Source organism: Natrix helvetica (genome assembly GCF_964273705.1).
Source record: "Natrix helvetica genome assembly, chromosome: 1".
NCBI classification, from domain to species: domain Eukaryota; kingdom Metazoa; phylum Chordata; class Lepidosauria; order Squamata; family Natricidae; genus Natrix; species Natrix helvetica.
This window is the reverse complement of record NC_138548.1, coordinates 7,446,638-7,471,435: the sequence shown is the minus strand read 5'-3', so window position 1 is coordinate 7,471,435 and position 24,798 is coordinate 7,446,638. Positions and strand designations below refer to the sequence as shown.

At 47.4% G+C, this 24,798-nt stretch overlaps 1 protein-coding gene across 1 annotated transcript in view; it reads left to right on the top strand.

The window, feature by feature from the left end:
- FSD1 (fibronectin type III and SPRY domain containing 1) overlaps nt 1-17,057 on the top strand; it is a 33,737-nt gene extending 16,680 nt beyond the window's left edge. The window contains exons 8-13 of the mRNA XM_081934252.1: nt 2,486-2,584; nt 4,115-4,274; nt 10,809-10,888; nt 11,443-11,694; nt 12,797-12,885; nt 15,663-17,057. Coding sequence (XP_081790378.1) covers nt 2,486-2,584; nt 4,115-4,274; nt 10,809-10,888; nt 11,443-11,694; nt 12,797-12,885; nt 15,663-15,773 — 791 coding nt within the window. The 3' untranslated portion in view covers nt 15,774-17,057. The remainder of the gene's footprint in view (nt 1-2,485; nt 2,585-4,114; nt 4,275-10,808; nt 10,889-11,442; nt 11,695-12,796; nt 12,886-15,662) is intronic.
- The last annotated feature ends 7,741 nt before the right edge of the window (nt 17,058-24,798 follow it).

The window sequence follows — 24,798 nt, the reverse complement described above, 5'->3', positions numbered from 1 at the left end:
TGAAGCGGGAGATGCTATATCCGTGATGGCGAACCTACGGCACAGGTGCCACAGGTGGCACACAGAACCCTCTCTGTGGGCACACACGCTGTCGCCAGCTGCTCTTCTCTTTCCAGTGCGCACATGTGCACCAGCCAGCTGGTCTTTGTGAGTGCCAGAGCCCCTGAAAATGGCCTGGAAAACGGCCTGGAAACAGCCCGAAAAACAGATTGAAAATGGTCCGAAAAACCCCTGAAAACGGCTTAAAAAAACCACCTGAAAACGATCAGAAAAACAGACTGAAAATGGCTCAAAAAACAGACTGAAAACAGCTTGAAAAACAGACTGAAAACAGCCCAAAAAACAAACTGAAAATGGCCCAAAAAACAGACTGAAATCGGCCTGAAAAACGAACTGAAAAGAGCTGAAAAACAGGCTAAAATGACTTGAAAACCAGTCTGAAAACGGCTCGAAAAATGGCCTGAAAATGGCCCCAAAAGCAGACTGAAAATAGCCAGAAAACCAGTCTGAAAATGGCCCAAAAAACAGTCTGAAAACAGCCCCCAAACAGTCTGAAAACTGTTATGTCTTAGCCTCAGAGAAGTGGCTCCGTCTCCGAGGCTCGCCATTGGTCAAGGAACGTGTGTGGTAAGAGCGGGAAAGTCACCGAGCTCTGATTGGCTAACCGTGGGACTGCCTGCATATAAATTGCTGTCAAGCGGGAACTGTTCTAGCTCACTGGTTCTGGAGTTGCTGTTGCGCTAGCTGTTCTAATAAAGCCTTGTTATCCGAGTCCTGCCTTGCCTCAGTCATTGCCACCCCTTTGAATTTAATAAAAACAGTTCAACAAATGGCCTGAAAAGAGCCCACAAAACAGACTGAAAATGGTTTGAAAAACAGACTGAAAAGGCCCCAAAAACATCTTGGAAAATGGCCTGAAAATGGCCCAAAAACGGGCTGGAAATGGCTTGAAAAACAGACTGAAAATGGCCCAAAAAACATTCTGAAAATGGCTTGAAAAACAGTCTGAAAATGGCACAAAAAAAACAGCCTGGACATGGCTCGAAAAACAGTCTGAAAACAACCCGAAAAACAGCCTGAAAATGGCCCAAAAAACAGCCTGGAAATGGCTCGAAAAACATTCTGAAAAACAGCTCGAAAAACAGCCTGAAAACGGCTTGAAAAACAGACTGAAAACGGCCCAAAAAACAGGCTGAAAACGGCTTGAAAAACAGACTGAAAATGGCCCAAAAAACAGACTGAAAACAGCTCAAAAAAACGGCCTGAAAATGGCCTAAAAACAGTCTGAAAACTGTTATGTCTTAGCCTCGGAGACGTGGCTCCATCTCTAAGGCTCGCCATTGGTCGAGGCGCACACGTGGCAAGAGCGGGAGAGTCACCGTGCTCTGATTGGCTAACCGTGGGACTGCCTGCATATAAATTGCTGTCAAGCGGGAACTGTTCTAGCTCACTGGTTCTGGAGTTGCTGTTGCATTAGCTGTTCTAATAAAGCTTTGTTATCCGAGTCCTGCCTTGCCTCAGTCATTGCCACCCCTTCGAATTTAATAAAAACAGTTCAACAAATCGCCTGAAAAGGGCCCACAAAACAGACTGAAAATGGCTTGAAAAACAACCTAAAAATGGCCCATAAAACAGACTATAAACGGCCTGGAAAACAGTCTGAAAATGGCTCAAAAAACAGCCTGGACATGGCTCAAAAACAGTCTGAAAACAGCCTGAAAAACAGACTGAAAATGGCTTGAAAACCAACCTGAAAACACCCCCAAAATATTCTGAAAACGGCTTGAAAAACAGTCTGAAAACGGCTCAAAAAAACAGTGTGAAAATGGCCGAAAAAACAGACTATAAATGGCCTGGAAAACAGTCTGAAAATGGCTCAAAAAACAGCCTGGACATGGTTCGAAAAACAGTCTGAAAACGGCCCAAAAAATCAGACTGAAATTGGCTTGAAAAAAGTCTGAAAACAGATTTAAAAATTGACTGAAAATGGCCTCAAAAAAGAACTGAAAACAGCCCCCAAAAGGTCTGAAAACAGCCCCAGAAACAGACTGAAAACAGCTTGAAAAACAGTCTGAAAATGGCTCCAAAAACAGTCTGAAAACGGCTCCAAAAACGGCCTGAAAACAGCCCCAAAACAGACTGAAAACGGCCCGAAAACCAGTCTGAAAATGGCTAGAAAAACAGTCTGAAAGTGGCCCGGAAAACAGTCTGAAAACAGCTTGAAAAATGGCCTTAAAATGGCTCAAATAACTGCCTGAGTGGCCCAAAAAATGGCCAAAAATGGCCAAAAAACAGGCATCTGTGTACCGACAAGCTGTTCTTCAGGTTTCCGGTGCTCCGGTGTGCACACATGCACACACATGCACGAGCGTTTCGGTTTGGGCACTCGGTGCGGAAAAGATTCACCATCACTGCCCTATACGGTGGTTGACATGGAAAAATATTCAGTTCCCTTCACTTCCTCTTTGCTGTTCCATCTCTACAGGGTTGAAATTTGACATGAAGTACATGAATTTCCGGGTCAAAGCCTGCAACAAGGCTGTGGCAGGAGAGTTTTCGGAGCCGGTCACTTTGGAAACAAGAGGTGAGCGACCCCAAGAGGTTATTTGTGCATAGGTGGGGGGTGGCGATGTGGATTTCCAGCCCTGCTAAAAATTAACCAGGATTGGAAAGTTCCAGTTCTGATGCTGGCAGTTTCTTAGTTTGGATTTATGGGGAATCCAGGTTTGGGATCCCCAAAGTGTTAAACTCAGGAGCATCTGGAGCAAAGGTCAAAAAAGTCAAAATGGTGGCTGCATCTGGAGGATCAGGGCCTCAGCTAATAGCGTGGGTTGAGTCTGCAGAATGTCAAGAGAAAAGGAGAATGAAGGTTGGGCTAGACCAGAGGTGGCATTCAGCCGGTTTAGACTGGTTCGCCTGAACTGACAAGTGGAAATCGCGGGTGAGCCCGCCTATGCGCCCCAGCTCTATACCGTCCTATTTAGGCACGTTTTCAAGCCCCACGCATGCGTGCAAGCCCCCCGCACAATCACTTTTGCGAAACGGTAGGGAAAGTAAGTGAATGCCACACCTGGGCTAGGTAGTCTAAAAGGTCCCTCCCTCCCGTTAACTTGTTGATCAGTGAAGTTGAGCGTTGCAGGAAATTGTCCCTCCCAGTAAGTAGAGCAGAGTAGGAAATGCGCAGGAAGGCTAAAGCTATTTTATAAATATTGGCTATACAGCTAGCCCTTAGCTTATGCCTGTGGCTCAGCGACCTCTGTGGTCTTTAAGGCAGAAATGATCTGGGGATTTTGGATCCAGATTGGGAAGAAAGGGAGGGAGGGAGGGAGGGGTGGGAGAGGAGTGGAGAGGAGGGAGAAGGAAGGAAGGAAGAGATTGGGAAGGAGAGGAGGAGGAAGGGAGGAAGAAATTAGGAATGGGAGGGGAAAGAGAGGAAGGAAGGGATAGAGAGGCAGGGAGAGAAGGAGGGAGGGAGGAAGAAAAGGAAGGAAGTTAGGAAGGAAGGAAGGAAGGAAGGAAGGAAGGAAGGAAGGAAGGAAGGAAGGAGATGAAAAATTAGGAGTGGGTGAAGGCAGAGAGGAAGGAAAGGAAATGATGGGAGGGAGGAGAGGAGAAATTAGGAGTGGGAAGGAGGGAGGAAAGAAAGAAATGAGATGAAAAATTAGGAGTGGGTGAAGGCAGAGAGGAAGGAAAGGAAATGATGGGAGGGAGGAGAGGAGAAATTAGGAGTGGGAAGGAGGGAGGAAAGAAAGAAATGAGATGAAAAATTAGGAGTGGGGGGAAGGCAGAGAGGAAGGAAAGGAAATGATGGGAAGGAAGACAGGAGAGGAAATATTAGAAGTGGGAGGGAGTGTTGGAGGAAGGAAGGAAAGAAAGAAATGAGATGTAAAATTAGGAATGGGAGGAGAGGCAGAGAGGAAGGAAAGGAAAAAGAAAAGGAAAGGACAGGACAGGAGGGCGCAGAGGAGAGGAGAAATTAGGAGTGGGAGGGAGGAAGGATGGAAGAAGGAAGGGAGGGAGGAAGGGAGGGAGGAAGAGAGGGAGGGAGGAAGGAAGGGAGGAAGGGGCTTGGAAATGAACATCAAAATACCTTTCTTCTTTCTTCTCTCCCCAGCCTTCATGTACCGCCTGGATGGCAGCACCAGCCACCTGAATCTCAAGGTGGAAGACCTGGGGGTGGAATGGGACGCCATGGGCGGGAAGGTACAGGACATGAAAGCAAGAGAAAAGGATGGGAAGGGCCGAACCGCCTCCCCGGTTAATTCTCCAGCCAGGTAACATCTTTGCTCAGTTTGGTTGGTTTATTTCTTCATTTAGTCAGCCTGATCGTCACCACGGGAATGCTGCAAAGGCCATAAGTGTGAAAAACAGTCCTGTCTTTTTTTCCCCACCACCGTCGTAACTTTGAATGGTCGCTAAACGAATGGTTGTAAGTCGAGGACTACCTGTATAGCTTCACTCTGGCAAGATTCTGCCTCTATGGTGGTGTTAAGTTGGCAAGAACGCAGATTGACGCCGTGAGGCAAATCCAACTGGTTTATTTAAACAGAAGTAACAGTAGTCAAATACAGGAGAGAATCAGCGGCTAATCCTGCCTGACAGCTATTTATATGGAGCTGTCAGGCAGGATAGCCAATCAAGTAACAAAGAGTTGCCCGCGTTTAGCCAGGCCGCGTCTTAACCAATCAGATGCGACCTGGCTGTTGCTGTTGCTGGCTGACTCGGGGAAAACTCCCGACGTCATTGCCAGGACACTACATTCCTTCCCCCCCAGTGAGGGCGCATGTGCGGACGTAGCGCATGCGTACTCACGCAAGTAAGCTGGACGGCGCCGGACCCGCCCAGAACGCCTCAGAGTTGCTGGAGTCGCCGGCAGGGAAGGAGGTGCCCGTGGAAGCTCCTCCCGCAAGGGAGTGGAGCTCCGGGCGCCATCTTGAAGGCCCGTTGCAGAAGGTGGAATCTCCGCAACAGGTAGGCAGGGCTGAGGGGGCGCGGCTGAAGGCGGGCTTGAGACGGGGCATGGTGAACAACTTCCCGGGTAAGGTTGGCCTGACTCGGGGAAGGCCAAAGGAGAAGGTAAAAGAGGAGGAAGCCGCCCACTGAGGTGGGAGTCCTCCAACATGGACGGCCGGGAGGCGGCGTCCAGAGAAACCAGATCCCCGGGCAGCTGGGAATCATTGTACGGCCATGGTGGAAAGGCACCATAGGGCGGCTTGGCTGCAGGAAGAGACGGAATGATGCCAGCGGTCGATCTCACAGGGATGTTGTTGGTCCCAGACAACTGGCGGCGCCTCAGTTGATCCAGGTGGCGCCGCCATTCGGTCCCGTCAGGTAGTTGGACCCTGTAGGAACAGGGACCGGTTATGGAGGTGATGGTGGCAGGCACCCACCTGGCATCCCCCGAGAACGCCTGCGCCCAAACCAGGTCCCCCACCAAGAAGCTACGGGAAGGGGGCCCCAGGTTGCCAGGCTGTTCCTTGGAATAGAGCGGGTGCAGCCTATCCAAGGTGGTCCGCAGGCACCGGCCCATCAGCAGCTCGGTTGGAGACCTTCCGGACAGGGGGCAAGGCGTGGCATGCTGTACCAATAGGTAAGCAGCCACCCTTGAAGGCCAGTCGCCTTCCTCCATCCTGCCCAATGCCTCCTTGGCCGAGCGGACGGCCCGTTCCGCCCGACCATTGCTGGCAGGATGGTAAGGCGCGACTGGGGCGTGGCGGATGCCTTGGGAGGCCAGGAAAACCTGGAATGCGGTGGACGCAAACTGAGGACCATTGTCAGAGACGATGGTGTCCGGCAAGCCATGGGTGGCGAAAAGCCTAGTCAACTCTCTGACGGTGGCCTCGGCCGTGGTGGACCTCATGAGGATGAGTTCCACCCAGCGGGAGTAGGCGTCCACCACAACCAGGAAAACCTGACCCCGGAAAGGCCCCGCGAAGTCTAAATGTATACGAGACCATGGTCCCCGGGGAAGCTCCCATTACCTGGGCGCAGCAGCCAGAGGCGCTAGCCGGAGGCACGAGCCGGAGGCGCTAGCCGGAGGCGCCAGCCGGAGGCGCCAGCCGGGAACGTTGGCAGGGAGAGCAGCCGGCCACTCAGGATGCAATCTCGTCGTCCATCCCGGGCCACCAGACATAGCTGCGAGCAAGAGCTTTCATTCGCACTATGCCCGGGTGGCCCTCGTGGAGACGAGACAGCACCTGGTGGCAAAGGCTGGGTGGAATTACCACCCTGTCACCCCACAGGAGGCACCCACTGTGGAGTGACAGCTCCAGCTGCCTGGCCTTGAAGGGGCGGAGGTCTTCAGACACCGACCCCTCTGGCCAACCCCTCAGGACCCACAATATGACTTGCGATAGAGCTGGGTCTGCCCTGGACTGGGCAGCCACCTCCTCCGAGGAGAGGGGCAGGGCCAAGTCAGCTATCGCCAAAACCGACAGGCACGGCACTGTCGGAGGATCGGTGACAGGGACGGGGCAACGGCTGAGGGCATCAGCGTGCCCTAAGTGTTTCCCTGGCCGATATTCAAGAGAGTAGCTGTACGCAGCTAGAAATTCTGTCCACCTGGTCATCCGTGGTGACAGAATAGGAGGGGTCGGCCTGTTACTGGCCAGAAGCCCAAGGAGTGGCTTGTGGTCGGTGAACAGCATAAAGTGCCGCCCGTACAAGTAATCGTGGAACCTTTTGATCCCAGACACTGCAGCCAGAGCCTCCTTGTCTATCTGGCTGTAATTACGCTCCGCAGAAGTCAGTGTCCGGGAGTAAAAGGCGATGGGGGCCTCCGAGCCATTGGGCAGGACATGGCTCAGGACCGCCCCCAAACCCACGGGAGAGGCGTCACAAGCTAGAGTCAGAGGCAGCCTGTCACTATATTGCACTAGTACTGCCTCTGACAACAGCAGCTCTTTGACAGCCGCGAACGCATGCGCTTCGCGGCTGCCCCAGCGCCAGGCCATCGATCGGTCGAGCAACCGATGCAGCAGCTTGGCTAGTGACGCCTTATGGGGAAGAAATGGCGCGTAGAAGTTGAGCAAGCCGAGGAACGCCTGCAGCTCCGTTTTGGAGGCAGGCGTGGGGGCGTTCCGTATGGCTGCTACTTTGGAGGGGGTGGGGTGAATTCCCTGGGCGTCAATGGTGAAACCCAGGAAATCCACCCTCGGCAAAGCAAACAAGCATTTGCTGCGCTTTAATTTTAAGCCCGCGCCCCTGAAACGGTCGAGGACCTTCTGGAGTATTTCGATGAGGCCTGATCGGCTGCTTGCGGCGATCAAGACATCGTCGAAATACGGAACCACGCCAGGGAGCCCATGGAGCAGGCCCTCCATGAGGCTCTGGAAGATCCCCGGGGCAACGGAGACGCTGAATTGTAAGCGGCGGCAATGGAAGGCTCCACGGTGGGTGATGATGGTCTGCGCAGCCGCCGCCTCGTCATCCACCGGGAGCTGCTGGTAGGCCTGCGCCATATCCAGTTTCGCAAAGATGCAGCCCTGTCCTAAAGAATGGAACAGGTGCTGCACTACCGGAACTGGACAGGGGTTCGCCTGGAGGGCAAGGTTGATGGTTGACTTAAAGTCCGCGCAGAGGCGTATGGAGCCGTCCGTTTTGACAGGGATCACTAATGGGGTCTCCCATCTAGAGTAATCGACCGGCTCCAATACCCCCTGCGCGATGAGCTTATCCAGCTCGGCATCAACCTTGGCCCTCAAGGCGAAAGGCACCTACGGGCCTTCAGCCTAATCGGGGCAACCTGGGGGTCAAGATTAAGGAAGATGGGGGTGCCCTTGTAAGCTCCCAGCTGCCCATCAAAGACGTCGGCATAATGCGCCAGGACGTTGGCCACGTCAGGAGGCGTGGCCACTACCTGCCGTACCCCGTGCACAGAAAGGCCCAAGGCAGGGAACCAATCGAGGCCCAAAAGGGCTGGCAAAGGCTTTTCCACAATCAGCAGAGGCAGACACCCAGAAAAGTCCCCATACTCCACCCGCACCAGGTAACAGCCCAGGGTGGGAATTAAAGTCCCCTGGTAGTCCCGTAGGGCAGAGTCTGGGGAGGAGAGCTGTGCCTTGGAAATGCCCGGGCAGAGGCGAGAGAACTCTGCCCAGGAGAGGAGGGATCGGGAAGAGCCCGAGTCCACTTCCATAGTACATGGGGAGCCCTCGATCAGGAGCGACGGCTTGATGCGCCCCACACCTGCGGCCGCGTGGAAGGCCGACTCTGCAGGGTTGGTTTGTTGGTCGGTGTCGACAGCAAAACACCCATCTCGCGACTTCTGCTGCTGTTGACTCAGCTGGGCTGCTGGCCTCGCTGCGTTGGTCGCTGGTGGCAGAGCGTCGTCTTGGCGGTGGGGAAGTGGCAGAGGCGCCCGGCAGACTTGTGCCAGATGGCCCTTCTTCAGGCAGCGGCGGCATACGGCAGTCTTGAACAGGCAAACCGAGCGGTCATGATTATCGCCGCAGCCCAGGCAGGCAACAGGAGCTTCACGGGTTCGTTGAGGCACTCACCGCCTGGCAGACTGACCGAGGCGGGCCACTACGCCGTCTTCTGGGTAGCCGACAGGCAGAGGAACCAGCTCGTCTACCAGGCAGGTGCGGCCTGGAGGCGGGGGCAGGTGAAACATTTCTGCCATCGACTCATCCGACAGCTCCGCGGCTCTGGCTTGTTCGATGGCCCCCTCGAAGGTGATGTCAGCCTGAGATAGGAGACGCCGCCGGAGGCGCAGGTCCTTCACTCCGCACACAAACTGCTCCACTAGTGCCGAGTCGATGTTTGAGAACTCGCACTGCATGGCAGATGTGCGGAGCGATTGGAGGAACTGGCTGATTGTTTCCTCAGGTTTTTGGACGCAACGCCTGTAGGCGTAGCGTCTTGCAATCCAGGACGGCGTAGGGGCATAATGATGCTGCAGCCTCCCGGTCAGAGTTGCCCAGTTGAGCGTGTGGGCCGGCCGTGGAGCTGCCAGAGCTCGGGCAGCGCCAAACATCAGGGGACCGCAACAGCTTAAGAAGAAGCTGCATTTCTCGTCTTCGGGAATGTTCCTCTTGCCGTTAGCTATGAGGAAACATTCGAAGCGCTCTAGGAATGCTTCCCACGTCTCTCCGGCGCTCCCGAATGGCGCGAATGGTGGCAAGGACGCCATTCTCTTCGCCTCAGGGTCTCGCGGAGATGTGGAGAAGAAAGGGAGAAAAAAAATGCCTAAGCCTGGTTCTGCCGAAGTAGGAACGCGTGGTGGGTCAGCGGCGGCTGGATCCCATCCTCGTCGCCAGTGTTAAGTTGGCAAGAACACAGATTGACACCGTGAGGCAAATCCAACTTGTTTATTGAAACAGAAGTAACAGTAGTCAAATACAGGAGAGAATCAGCGGCTAATCCTGCCTGACAGCTATTTATATGGAGCTGTCAGGCAGGATAGCCAATCAAGTAACAAAGAGTTGCCCGCGTTTAGCCAGGCCGCGTCTTAACCAATCAGACACGACCTGGCTGTTGCTGTTGCTGGCTGACTCGGGGAAAACTCCCGACGTCATTGCCAGGACACTACAGGTGGGAGTAGATAAAGAATTGAACTTTGGCTGGATTGTTTTATGTCATTCTCAAGCTAGGCTGATAAATACTGCCATTAAATGAATGCAGGTCGTCCTCGACTTACCACAGTTCGTTTAGTGACTGTCCGAAGTTACAATGGCACTGAAAAAAGTGACTTACCACTGTTTTTTGCACTTACGACTGCTGCAGCATCCCCATGGTCACATGATTTACATTCAAAGGCTTGTCAACTGACTCGTATTTATGACGGTTGCAATGTCCGGAGGTCAGGGGATCCACTTTTGCGACCTTCTGACAAGCCAAGTCAATGGAAAAGCCAGATTCACTTAACAACCGTGCAACTAATTTAACAACTGCAGTGATTCACTTAACAAATGCAGCAAGAAAAGTCGTAAAATGGGGCAAAACCCATTTTAGAAATGTCTCACTTAGCAACATAAATTTTGGGCTCAGTTTTGGTTGTTAAGTCGAGGACTAAATGCATAGATTTATAATAAGTCTCGGGCACACATGGAGCAAGAGAAACGAAAAGATGCCTTTCTCTTGTGAAGCCTTGGTTTCTCCAACTTGGCTTTGTCTGTTGTGGCCGCCAGTGGAGCTGGCGGCAGATTCAGAGAGTGAGGAGGTTAGGGAGGAACCTGGGCCAGTCCTGGAGTCTTGGGGAGGCTCTGATGAAGGCTCTGTGTTGGAGGCAGAGAGGGGGTCAAGGCCGTCTGACAGTTATCAGCTGCCTTCAGAGTCAGAAATCAGTGGGGCAGAAGAACATCTGGAGCCTGTTCCCAGTGTGTGCGTGCGCAGAGCTGCCAGACGAAGGGAACAGCTAAAGAACAGGGGTCTACTTGGGAGTAAGGCCACAGGTGGACGGTGAATGGCCCCTCCCATAGGGAATAAAAGAGGAGCAACAGGGGAGTGGAGGTTGCAGGAGACAATTAGTTCATTCCTGCATTCTTGCCAAGAATTGAGGCATTTGAAAGATATCGGCCTGGTCACTCTCCAAGCCTGATCAAGGTCGGTAATTGTGAACTACCTTGAAAGACTGTGGGAGAGGAAAGACTTTGCTGGAGAGGAATTCACTGTACATTAAATAAAAGGGGTTTTATCGGGAAGAGGACTCGGCTTCGTGCTGCTGGGGAAGCCTCGGTCAGAACATTGTCACAGTGTGAAAGGAGACCTGGGTTCTAAATGGGGTGCAATTCCCAGACCCCCATTGTCTCCCACTCTTGAATGGTGGTCTCGGGACCTCCCTCGCATATGGATTTTCTCATCCACAGGTGCGTCCAGTCTCCAAAAAGGATGCCGACAGGCCGCGGAGGGAGAGACCGATTCACAGCCGAATCCTACACGGTGTTAGGTAAGAACCTTGTCAGCATCCTGGGTCATGCTAGAAGAAAAATCTGGTCCAGTTCCAAGCTGGGAGAAAGATGGAGGAATTAAAATGGAGGCAGGCTGCAGGAAAGAAGGTCTCTGTTTGTTTAGAAGCCAGAAACTTCAGTGACAGCAACATGTTTCTGGGGTGGCTGACAAAGTGAGGGTTGAGATAGGTGAGCTTTTATCATCTCTTTGGGGCTTTGTGATTGAGATGCCTGTTTGTTGTGAAATGTACTTTGACCTGTGTTCGAGTGTGCCTTTAATTCTAATTATTGTTGCCTGATTCCCATTGTGGCTGGGGGGTCATGCCCTCTCCTTGGAGCTGGATGGGGGAATGTAGATTCTTTATGAATAGGGTAGCCGGGGTACAAATCTCTAAAGACTTCAGGATTCTGCTTTGGGTGGCTGGCTGGGGAATTCTGGGAGCTGAAGTCCATCCATGTTAAAGCTTGATAAACACATTGATTTTAGCCAATGAAAACCAAGCAAACAAATTTATCAACCGATCCAAGGGCTCGATAATTCTTCCCGTTGCAGGAGACACCTTGATTGACAGCGGTGACCACTACTGGGAGGTGCGCTATGACCGAGACAGCAAGGCCTTTGCAGTGGGTGTGGCTTATCGGACTTTGGGCAAGTTTGACCAGCTGGGCAAAACTTCTTCTTCCTGGTGCCTTCATGTCAACAACTGGCTGCAGGTCAGCTTCACCGCCAAACACAACAACAAGGCTAAAACCTTGGACATCGCAGTTCCGGATATCCTAGGCATCTATTGCAATTTTCACGAAGGTAATTTCTTATGAGGAGATGGGCGGCAAATAAATTTGAATAATTTTAATTTTAATAATTTTAATAATTTTAATAATTATTTTAATTTTAATTATTTTAATTTTAATTATTTTAATTTTAATTATTTTAATTTTAATTATTTAAATAATTTAATTTTAATTATTTTAATTTTGATTATTATAATTTAATTTTAATTTTAATAATCTTAATTTAATTTTAATTTTGATAGTTGGTCGATACCTAGGATGTTGGCAGCAATCTGTATCAACCATCAGAGCCAGTCAATGAAATTTCTGATACATTTTTAAGTGTGCAGTTGACTGTTTCATATTTAATTAATACAAGTTTTTAATAATAATAATAATAATAATAATAATAATAATACATTCAGTTGACTGAGTTTCATGTTTAATGAATAAAGTTTATAATAATTATCATTATAATGATGATGATAATGTCTTCTGAAATTATTATTATGACTGAATTTCATGTTTAATGAATAAAAGTACAACAACTACTACTACTACTACTATTATTATTATTATTATTATTATTATTATTATTATTATTATTATTATTTCAGAAAACAACGTCTTGTCCCCTGCTTTGGGGATCAGGATGTGGTAGAATATGGCTTCCCGTGATGGGCGTGGCCAGTCAGGACTATGGGCGTGGCTATTTGGTAGAGCTTTGGCTAGCCAAACGGAGCTTCCCTGTGGAGGAGCAGTCTACCTTAGAATGCTCCTGCCACTTATTTGCCTCTCGGGAAGGAGGCCAGTAATCCTGAACGTACAAACCGTTTCGTTTAGTGACCGTTCAAAGTTACAACGGGGTCAAAAACAAGGGACTTAGGACCGTTTTTTCACACTTGCGACCCTCAAAGTCGACGGGGAAGCTCGATTCGCTTAACAACCACGTTACTGGCTTGCTAAACTGGGTACGACCCACTCAGTAACAACCTTCCTTCGCTTAGCAAAGGAAATTCTGGTTCCGATGCTGTCAGACTGGGACAGATTAATTTTGTGGCCCCACTTCTACTTCTTCTTGTCCACATTCTCTCCTTTCCATCACCCCTCAAGCACCCCCTTTTTTTCCTTCGCAGGATTCCTCTCCTTCTACAACGCCAAAACCAAACAGTTGCTGCACACGTTTCGGGCCAAATTTACCCAACCGGTTCTCCCGGCCTTTATGGTAAGAGATTCAGAAGTAGTAGCGGAGAAGATACCTGTGGGTTTTATAACATCTGGTAAAGATTGTTGAAATGCTTTCTTCCTTTTTTTAAAAAATAAAGAATACAAGATTCTAGCCCTCATGATGGGATTTTGCAGGAGGACGGGAAAAGCTGACATCTATTGAACTCATTAAAGGAGATAGATTAATTCATTGGATCAAGGAAGTGAATTTCGCCAGACGAAGTGACAGAACCACACACCCCACCACAAATTTATTAATTTATTAAATTAATATGCAGCCCGTCTCGCTCTGCAAAGCATCTCAGGATGGCTGATTTATATTTATTGACTAGCTGATAACCCAGCGTTGCCCGGGTATGCATTTATCCCAATCCTGTATTAGACAGAGCCCCCTTGTGAAGCCCTTACCATGGCAACTCCACTGTGCTGTACAGTAGAATCTATTTTAAGGCACAACAGGCTGTATCTTAACAGAACATGAATCCAAAATGCACACTCTCACTGCCAAAAGTACTGTGACTTGACGCTATAGATATAATTCAGTCCTTTCCATTTTAACGGCCCAGACGTTCCAGAGTTATGCTGGTACACACACACATGGACACAAACACCGAAGGGTGTTAGGGGTATCTTACCCCCACAGTATTTGTTTCAGGAGAGTAAGTCATCTGTATACCAAGTTTCATTGAAATTGTGGTAGGCGTTCCAGAATTATGCTGGAACACACACACACACACACACACACACACTTTTGTATAGAGAGATTATGTACATCTAGGCTCAAAGGATTAGAAATCATTCCTTTTTTTTTCTTCCTCCATATCTACATCTAGAGTATGCTATGCTAGCTTTGGATTATGAGCTAAATAATTATTCAGCTAGCTGAGAAATTAGAAGTGTAGAATTATAGAATCTTGGAAGTGGGAGGTACCCTTGAGGGCATCCAGTCCACCCCCACCCCTCTGTTGTGCAGGGGTCCAAATTAAAATACCCTCCCTGTTGGATGGTGGCCCAGCCTGTATTTAAATACATCCCATCGGGTTTTCACCAGGCACGCAAACTGCTCTTATTGTTAAGAAGTTTTTCTTTCATTCAACCGCAATATCTACTAAACTTACATCTTGGGCTCTGGATCTGTAAGGATTAGACCGTTTTCCGATATGACTTTTGAAGAAGACTGTTAAATCTCTGTCTTCTCTCCAGCCTTTCACAACAAATGTCTATCTAATTTAATTGAATAATTCAATGTCATTTAATGGATTAAATTGAATAATTCCATGGATTAAATGTAATTAATTTAATGAGTTTCCCTTAATAATTTAATTTAGTGTGGTTTAGTTGAATAATGCAGTTTAATTTAATTTAAATTTAATTGAGGCACTTTAATGTAATTTAATAATTCAATTTGGTTTAATCGGTTAAATTTAATTCATTAAATTAATAATTTATAAATGGGCCGATTCCCATCCTGACTCTGGGCATCCCACAGTATGAGGCAATTAAAAATAGAACAATGCAGAAGAGTCACCTTGTGGCAAGACAGGAGGGAAAGGAAAGGAAAGAAAGAAAGAAAGAAGGAAGGAAGGAAGGAAGGAAGGAAGGAAGGAAGGAAGGAGGGAAAGAAAAAGAGAGAGAAAGAGAGAGAGAAAGAAAAAGAAAGAAAAAAGAGAGAGAGAAAGAGAGAGGGAAGAAAGGAAGAAAGAAAGAAAGAAGAAAGGAAGAAAGAAAGAAAGAAGAAAGAAAGAAAGAAAGAAAGAAGATGATAGATAGACAGATAATAGATAGATAGATAATAGATAATCTAAAAGATAATCTATATCTATCTATCTGTCTGTCTGTCTATCTATCTATCTGTCTAATCATCTCTATCATCTATCTGATGATAGCGATAGATGATTAGATAGATAGAGATAGATGATTGATTCATAGATGGATTGATGGATGGATGGATAGATAGATAGAAAGATAGAGATGATAGAGATAGATAGATAGATAGATAGATAGATAGATAGATAGATAGATAGATGATAGGTAGGTAGGTAGGCAGACAGACAGACAGACAAGACAGACAGACAGACAGACAGACAGAGATGTATGTAAGGATAGAGATAGATAGGTAGTAGGTAGGTAGGTAGGTAGGTAGATAGATAGATAGATGATAGGTAGGTAGGTAGACAGACAGACAGACAGACAGACAAGACAGACAGACAGACAGACAGACAGATAGATAGATAGAGATGTATGTATGGATAGAGATAGGTAGGTAGTAGGTAGGTAGGTAGGTAGGTAGGTAGGTAGGTAGGTAGGTAGGTAGATAGATAGATAGATAGATAGATAGATAGATAGAGATAGATAGATAGATAGATGATAGGTAGACAGACAGACAGACAGACAGATGAGGTAGACAGACAGACAGACAGACAGACAGACAGACAGAGATGTATGTATGGATAGAGATAGGTAGGTAGGTAGGTAGTAGGTAGGTAGGTAGGTAGGTAGGTAGGTAGGTAGATGATAGATAGATAGATAGATAGATAGATAGATAGATAGATAGATAGATAGATAGACAGACACAGAGAGAGAGAGAGAGAGAGAGAGAGAGAGAGAGAGAGAGATAAGACAGACTGACTGACACAGACAGACACCTTGCTTTTTAGGGGTTTACAGCAGCTTCCTTGTTTTGCTTGCTATCTCTTGAGTTTCTATCATTCTTTGAACCTGTTGCAATTTTTCCCCCCAAGCTTATTTTCGCTTTTTCCTTTTCTTCCGGGTCAGGTGTGGTGTGGCAGCTTCCATGTCTACTCCGGTTTGCAAGTTCCCAGCGCCGTCAAATGCCTTCAGAAGCGCAACAGCGCGACTAGCAGTTCCACCACCAGCCTCACTTAATGACGCCCGTCACGTTCCTCCTTTCCAAGATGGAGTGACAGTCCGTTCACGGTCACAAACCCCACTGTACTTTAAAAAAACCACAACAACAATATATATTCAGTTTTTCTTCCAGGTTTTGGATCCAGGGGTCTCCAAACTTGGGAACTTTAAGCCTCGTGGACTTCAGCTCCCAGAATTCCCCAGCTAGCATGGAGAGCGTGATCCATAAGTGCCACCAGCCTCTATGGTCCTGGGGTGCACAGATCCATCTTCCGATCATGGGACCAGAAACCTGTGGGGTGCCTAATCCCATAATTCATCCTTACACTTGCAGGGGTCTCCAACCTTGGCAACTTGAAGACTTGTGGACTTCAACTCCCAGAATTCCTCAGCCAGCTGGCTGAGGAATTATGGGAGTTGAAGTCCATAAGTCTTCAAGTTGCCAAGGTTGGAGACTCCTGCCCTACAGGATACAAACCATAGAGAGGGATCTTTGTAGCCCACTTCCTTGTCCCAAGTTGAGGAAGCCATCTTGGATTCCTCCCAACAAACATGGCTACCTGAGGAATTCTGGGAGTCGAAGTCCACGAGTCTTAAAACAGCCACGTTTGAAGACCCATTGCATTACGCACTCGTCATGGAGATTTAAAAGATGTTAGCTGGAAGATATTAGATGATTTAGATGGGATGGCAAAAAATATGGTGCCCTTGCTGGATTTTAATCCCGGGGGGGGGGTCTCCCGGGGTGCTGTCAGTGGGGTACGAGATGGCGCCTCTCGAGTAGCACGAAAACATGGTTGGGGGGGAAAAAGGACAATAAAAGCACTGTGCATTTTCTGGTTTTCTGACCCCCTCCCCAAATTTTTTTCCAAAAATTACAGAGGCAAGCCACTCCCGTTGCAAAGAGCAAAATTCTGCAAAAATGAGACAATTTTAATCTGGCCTGGGCTAAGAATGAACGACTGAGCCAATCCAAAATCTTTTTTTTTCCTGGTTTTTGGGGAAAAGGAGAACGTGGCTTCAATGTATAAACACTGGATTTGTTGCAATTTTGGCTGTTGGTTCGCAAAAGTTAGGTTATTTCTTTTGAGGGGAGAAAACCATTTTCCCGTCGCTCTTATTTGAGTCATGATTTTATCCGGAAGAATAAACTAAGATGCTAGTCCTCAAGAAGAAATGTAGGATGCTAATCCTCAAAAAAAAAAGCTCATAGTCCTCAAGGATACAACTAAGATTCTAGTCGCGAATCAACTAAGATTCTAGTCCTCGTGTTTCCGAATAAAAGGCTGCTTAGAAAGGAAACCTGTCATATCATCGATCCGAGTTTGCAGATATTTGAGAGTGTCCGCCATTTTGAACAAGGCAACCGATCAGTCCTCAACGTGCCCCTGTTCCATTTAGCAACCGTTAGCTGGGGAATTCTGGGAGTTGGAGTCCACGCGTCTTTAAAGTGATTGAGGTTGGGAAACCCTGCTTTTGGTGATAAGGTCCGTATTGTTACCTTGGCAACGCCATCAAAGGGTCTCGTAATTTTGTTCTGTGAAGCTTTTCCAACTTTTAACAGTCGGGTTTGGAATTCCCCGATGATGTCTCCCATCCAATGACTAACCCGAGCAAATGTTGCTTAGCTTCCAAGCTCCGATCGCATTGTCCAGTTCAGTACTGTAAGTAAGCAAATAACTTGATTGTAATCCAAATGATAACGTACAAATGCCCTACCACACAATAACAAAACAAAGCAGTGAAATACTAAGAGGCAGTAGTAAAAATATTAAATGCAGGAAAAAATCACAACTATAGATCGTCCTTAACTTAACAATTGTTTGTTTAGCACAGGGGTGTCCAAACTTGGGAACTTTAAGACTTGTGGACTTCAACTCCCAGAATTCCCCAGCCAGCCATGCTGGCTGGGGAATTCTGGGAGTTGAAGTCCACAAGTCTTAAAGTTCCCAAGTTTGGACACCCCTGGTTTAGCAACTGAAACTGAGATTCTTGACGACTGGTTCATACATTTAGTCCTCAACGTATGGCCACAATTGAGTCCAAAATTTCTGTTGCTAAGTGAGACACCTGTTAAGTGATTTTTAGCGCATTTTATCACATTCCTTGCCACATTTGCAGTTGTTGAATTGTTCAGTTGTTGAATTGTTGAGTGAATTTGGTTTTCCCCCCGACTTTGAAGGACGCAAAAGGGGATCCCAGGACCCTGGGACACTGCGACCGTCATAAATATGAGCCAGTTGCAAAAGCATTTGAATTTTGATCACTTGTCCATGGGAATGCTGCAATGGTCATAAGTGTGAAAAAGCGGTCACAAGTCACTTTTTTCAGTGCCCTTGCAACTACGGTCAGCAAATGAACTGTCGTAAATCGAGGACTACCTGTAATTATGATGCTGGCATCACCTCAGGGTTATGTGATTCCTTTTGCAACCTTCCAGCAAGCAAAATCAAAACCGGGCTCACTTAACAACCATGTACTACTAACAACTGCAGGGATTCGCTTAACGACTGTGGCAAGAAAGGTTGTAAAACGAGGCGAAACTCACTTCACCAAATTCAAGCCCTTGGCCACCGACTCATATTTATGACGGTCGTAGTGTCCCGGGGGTCATGTTGATCCCCTTTTGCAACCTTCTGACAACAAGTGAAGTCAACGGAGAAGCCAGATTCACTTAACAACCATGTTACTCACTTAACAACTGCAGGGATTCACTTAACAAATGTGGCAAGAAAAGTCGTAAAATGGGCCAAAACTCACTTAACAACTGTCTCCCTTAGCAACGGAAAGTTTTGGGCTTCATTTGTGGTCGTAAGTCCAGGACCACCTGTAGGCTCACCTCAAACCTTGGAGATCACAAAACGGTGTTACTTTTCCTCGAGTGTCTTTTCTCCTCCATGAGGGAGAGAAGCTTAACTTTTATTTCAGAAGGAGAGTAGTGCAGAAATGTTGATTCAATCAGCTCTTTTCTGGGGAAATCTGCGCAAACTCACTTAAAGGTGGAATTGTCAAAGCAACACTTGAAGCCAAATTAATGAAATGTGTAATTATGTGAAATAATCCAGAAATGATGGGCCAGAACAAGGGAGGTCAATTTGCATCACAAAACGAGATTTGTTGGTTGTTTTGTTCCTTTTCATGTCTTCCCCCTTCGACCAGTTTCTGACCTCCGTAATAAATTTAGGAAACACAGAAGTTGAGATCTACCCCCCCCCCAAAAAAAAACCACTTTTGACCCTGTGGTTCTGGGGAGCCCATTACAGGTAGCCCTTAACATACACCCATTCATTGAGTGACAGTTTAAAATTACAATGGGGCTGAAAAAAGTGTCTGAGGCCAGGTCCTTGTACTTACGACCGTCACAGCAGCTGTTCAGTCATGCGATCAAAATCTGGGTGCTTGGCAACTAGCATTCTCCTTCCTTCCTTCTCTCTTTTTTCCTTCCTTCCTTCCCCCTCCCTCTCTCCTTCCTTCTCCTTTTTCCTTCTTTCCCCCTCCCTCTTCTCTCCTTCTTTCCTTCACTCCCTTTTTTCCTTCTTTCTTCCTCCTCTCTCCTCCCTTCTCTTTTTTCCTTCCTTCCTTTCCCCTCCCTCCTCTCCTTCCTTCCTTCACTCTCCCTTTTTCCTTCCTTCTTCCCCTCCTCTCTCCTTCCTTCTTACTCTTTTTTCCTTCCTTCCTCCCTCCTCCCTCTCTTCTTTCCTTCCTTCCCTCTCCCTTTTTCCTTCCTTCCTTCCCCCTCCCCCTCTTCCTTCCTTCTTTTTTCCTTCCTTCCTTCCCCCTCCCTCTTTTCCTCCCTTCTCTCTTTTTTCCTTCCTTCCTTCCCCCTCCCTCCCTCCTTCCTTCGTCTCCCTCCCTCCCAACTTCCAAGCAAAATCAATGAGGGAAACTGAATTCGCTTACCAATCACGTGATTCACTTATCAACTGCACTGATTCGCTTAACAAAGGTTGTAAAACTGGGTGTGACTCCCTTAACAATCACCTGGCTTAGCCATGGAAGTTCTGGTTCCTATTGTGGTCGTAAATTGAGAACTATCTCCACAGTACCATAGGATGCATAGAAAAGACTGGATGGCTGAGGAATTCTGGGAATTGAAGTCCACACATCTTAAAAGGTTGAGAAAGGTGCCAGTTGAGACTAGTGAAACCAATGAAACTAAGCCTTTGGCCTCATAACCAATAAATAAATTAATATTAATATTAATATTCTACTTATCTACTCATTTTAAGATGGAGAATCAGAAGATTCTCCCTTCCATTTTCTTTTCTGCAGGGCCCAGAGCATGGTTTTCATTATTCTATTTAACTCAAAATGGTGAATGTATCCCACACACCTCCTTCCTCGAATTTCTCCCAAAACAACAGCCCTGTGAGGTGGTTTGGCCTGAGAAAGAGACTGTCTCCAAAGTCAACCAACCAACTTTCATGTGTAAGATAGGACCAGAACTCACGGTCTCCTGGTGATTGGCCCACAGTCACCCAGCCAGCTTTCATGCCTAAGGTGGAACTAGAATTTACCAACTCCTGGTGATTGGCCCAAAGTCACTCAGCCAGCTTTCATGCCCAAGGCGGGACTAGAACTCACCGTCGCCTGGTGATTGGCCCAAAGTCACCCAGCCAGCTTTCATGCCTAAGGCAGAACTAGAACTCACCGTCTCCTGGTGATTGGCCCAAAGTCACCCAGCCAGCTTTCATGCCTAAGGCAGAACTAGAACTCACCGTCTCCTGGTGATTGGCCCAGAGTCACCCAGCTGGCTTTCATGCCCAAGGCGGGACTAGAACTCACCATCTCCTGGAGATTGGCCCCAAATTACCCATCCAGCTTTCATGCCTAAAGCTGGACTAGAACTCACAGTCTCCCACTTTCTAGCCTGATAACCTAATCACTAGTGACTAGGCCAAAATGGTCCCAGCTCAAAATGTTTTGATTTTTTTTTTATTGTCACTGAAGCTGATAGATTTATAATTGAGAGTGGGCCCTGAATGCCGAAATAATAAAACAACTTTGCTTGTTTGGTTTTTATCGATTCTTTTGGATGCCCTGAATGAAAAATATTGATTTTGTCTCAGAGATTGACCCGTCCAAGACAGCGGACTGTCTTGTGCCTCTCCTGGTTGAGAAAACCTTCTATCCAAGTTCACGGTTGATTAAAAATGTAGGCGGGTCGATCAAAAATATTCATGTAGGGCTCACTGCACTCTCTGCCCCTTTGGCCATGTATGTGGTGTCAATGTTGCCATGGCAATTGAAGGGGGGGGGACTTTCCCAGGGGTGGGTCGATGCTGGTTTTACTACCAGTCACAACCCGCCTGGCCTGTCCCTTCTCCTCCTTTAACCATTTCCTTCCTTTTCCCCTTTTCCTTTCTTCCTCTTTTTCCATTTCCTTCTCCTTTTTCCTTTCTTACCTCTTAATTTTCTTCCTTCCTCTTTTTCTTTCTTTCATTTTCTCCTTCCTCTGCCCCGTTTCCCTCTTTTCCTTCCTTCCCTCTCTCCCTCTTTTCCTTCCTTCCTTCCTTCCTTTTCCTTCCTATCCCTAGCACCCTTCTCTCCTTCCTTCCTTCCCACCCTCTTTCCCCCTTCATATCTCCTTCCTCTTTCCTTCCTTCCCTCTCTCCCTCCCACCCTTTTTTCTTTCTCTCCTTCCTTGTCTTCCTCCCTCCCTCCTCTCTCCCCTTCTCTCCTTCCCTTCCTTCCTTCCTCCCTCCCTTTTCTCTCCATCCTCTCCCTCCCTCCCACTCTTCCCCCAAAAGAAGGGGTTATTTCCCTAAACTGCTTTGGTCACCAATCAGCACTGCAACACATCCATCCTTTTAAAAATTGAATTTATGACGGGGAAATGGAAAAGCATTGCCTGAAACATGATTCCTGCACCAGCAAACAAACTAGTTTACCTCTGTGCAAGTCACAACAGCCCCCCCCCTTGCACACACACCTAGTGTTCCCATATTCAGGTCTTCCTGGGCAAGGATGAAGACCAGAAAATATTTCTTTATTGTGTTCCAGGAAACAAATAACCACATGGGGTAGTCAACACGTTCTAACCACGAAAGGGCTGGTAGTTCAGGATTAACCTGGTGAGAAAAATTAATGACCTCCCCCGTGACATCAGGATTACTTCCGATCTCCGCTCCTTCCGTGTACAGCTGAAGACCCACCTCTTTCAATTATCCGGCCTGGCTCAACCGTAAATTTTTTCTTATTCCTCCTGACAGTCCTTTTAAATTTTAAATTGTGGTTTTTATTAATGGGGTATTTTTAACGGGGACTTTTAATTGTCTAAATGTGATGTAATTTGTTACCTCCTCCATGCATGTATGTCTTGGTATATGTGTGTATTTGGATGTCTATGTGTTTGCACATGTTTTATGTTTTATATGTTTTATTGTACGCCGCCCCGAGTCCTGTCTGGAGAGGGAGCGGCTAATAAATTTAAATTTATTATTATTATTATTAAGTTTTCAGATGAACGGGGATTTATTTATTAGACCAATTAAGGGTTAAGGAATGTGGCCTTGTACAGCTAGTCCTCGATGTACCACGGTTCGTTTAGTGACCGTTGGAAGTTACAACGGCACTGAAAAAGTGACTTAGGACTGTTTTTCCACATTTACGACCGTTGCAGCCTCCCCACTTTTCAAATAATTTGATTTGATTAATTTCAAACATATCCACCTGGACCCTGCCATCTTCCCGCCACTAAGCGAATTCCAGATGTTAAGAAGACGACCAGAGAAAGGTGGAAAATCCATCTAGCTCCTTCTTGCACACTTGGGGATTTACCTCTCATTAAACCTGTGCTGGAACAGGCGGCAAAGGACTCCATTTCCAGAATAGCAGAATGACGGAAGGGACCTTGGAGGTCCTCTAGTCCAACCCCTTGCTCAAGCAGGAGACCCTATGCCATTTCAGATAAATGGCTGTCCAATCTCTTCTTAAAAGCCTCCAGTGATGGAGCACCCAGAGCTTCTGGTGGCAAGTTGTTCCGGTGACTAATTGTTCTAATTGTCAGGAAATTTCTTCTGAATTCCAGGTTCTTTCTCTTCTTGATTAGTTTCCACCCATTGCTTCCTGTCCTGCCTTCAGGGGCTGGAGAGAATAAACTGACTCCCTATTCTTTGTGGCAGCCCCTGAGATATTGGAAGACTTCTATGAAGTCTCCCCTAGTCCTTCTTTCTCTTAAGCTAAACATACCCAGTTCCTGCAACTGTTCTTCATATGTTTTAGTCTCCAGTCCCCTCATCCTCTTTGTTGCTCTTCTCTGCACTCTTTCTAGAGTCTCCACATCTTTTTAATATCATTGTGACCAAAACCGGACGCAATATTCCAAGTATAAAAACCATGTTTTAGAGGCTTGCAATCTAGCATTTGAGGTCAGTTAGGTTAAATCATGAATTTGGGGATGTCAATTAATCCTACATTGGTAGTTTTCCTTCTCCATTTTGGTCTCGTGATTTCCGCTCACCTTGACTTTCTCCTGGTTGCATGTCACACAACTTTGCTTCACAGGAGATTTATTTTTCCTATAAGGCGCCAAAAGTGGGTTAGTGCGTTGCCCTGGATTTGCGATTGTGTTTAGGCGGACAAAGCCTTAATTTTGCAGGAATAGCGTGACGTTCCATCCATCCAAGAATATTCCAAGGGTCCTGTAGATTCCCCTTGATCTTACAATACAATAGCAGAGTTGGAAGAGACCTTGGAGGTCTTCTAGTCCAACCCCCTGCCTAGGCAGGAAACCCTATACCGTTTCAGACAAATGGTTCTCCATCATCTTCTTAAAGACTTCCAGTGTTGGGGCATTCACAACTTCTGGAGGCAACTTCTGTTCCACTGATTAATTGTTCTCACTGTCAGGAAATTTCTCCTCAGTTCTAAGTTGCTTCTCTCCTTGATTAGTTTCCACCCATTGCTTCTTGTTCTATCCTCAGGTGCCTTGGAGAATAGTTTGACTCCCTCTTCTTTGTGGCAACCCTTGAGATATTGGAAGACTGCTATCATGTCTCCCCTAGTCCTTCTTTTCATTAAGCTAGACATACCCAGTTCCTGCAACCGTTCTTCATATGTTTTAGCCTCCAGTCCCCTAATCATCTTTGTTGCTCTTCTCTGGACTCTTTCTAGAGTCTCCACATCTTTTCTACATCGTGGTGACCAAACCTGGATGCAAATATTCCAAGTGTGTCCTTACCAAGGCCTTATAAAATGGTATTAACCCTTCACGTGATCTTGATTCCATCCCTCTGTTGATGCAGCCTAGAACTGTGTTTGCTTTTTTGGCAGCTGCTGCACACGGCTGGCTCCTATTTAAATGGTTGTCCACTAGGACTCCAAGATCCCTTTCACAATTACTACTGTTGAGCCAGGTACCACCTATACCAGTGATGGCGAACCTATAGGAGCCTGGGGAGGGCGAAAAGAGCCTCCCCCCTCCCCCGGAGGCTTCAGGGACCATCCCTGAAGCCTTCGGAGCGCTTAAAACGACCCTCCGAGCAACCCAGAAGTCACTTCCGGTTTGCTCGGAGGGTGGTTTTAAGCGCTCCGAAGGCTTCAGGGAAGCCTCTGGACAGTCCCTGAAGCCTCCGGAGGGCCTCGGGGGGGTCGGGGAAGGCTCTTTTTGTCCTCCCCAGGCTCCTATAAAGCCCCTGGAGCCTGGGGAGGGCGAAAAAAGCACGTAAAAATGGAGGGGTCGCGCGTTGTGCGCGCATGCGCACTGGGGGTTCGCGCATTGCATTATGGGTGCGGCACACCCGCACATGACCCCCCTGCGCTCCCCCCACTTGTGGCACGCGAGCCCAAAAAGGTTCGCCATCACTGACCTATACCGTCCCTGTGCGTTTCATTTTTCTTGCCTAAATGTAGAACCTAACTTCAGACCTCTTCTAGACCTCTTGATTTTTAGACCCACTTCCTCTTATTCCTCCAAGTTTGGAAGCAGAATTGTTGGGATTTTCCCCCTCCTTCACTGTCTGTCTCACTACCTGTCCAAACATATCAGGTTGGGTTTTTTTCTTCTTATTCTTTTCCTTGCTGATCTCTTCTCAAGAGCCGG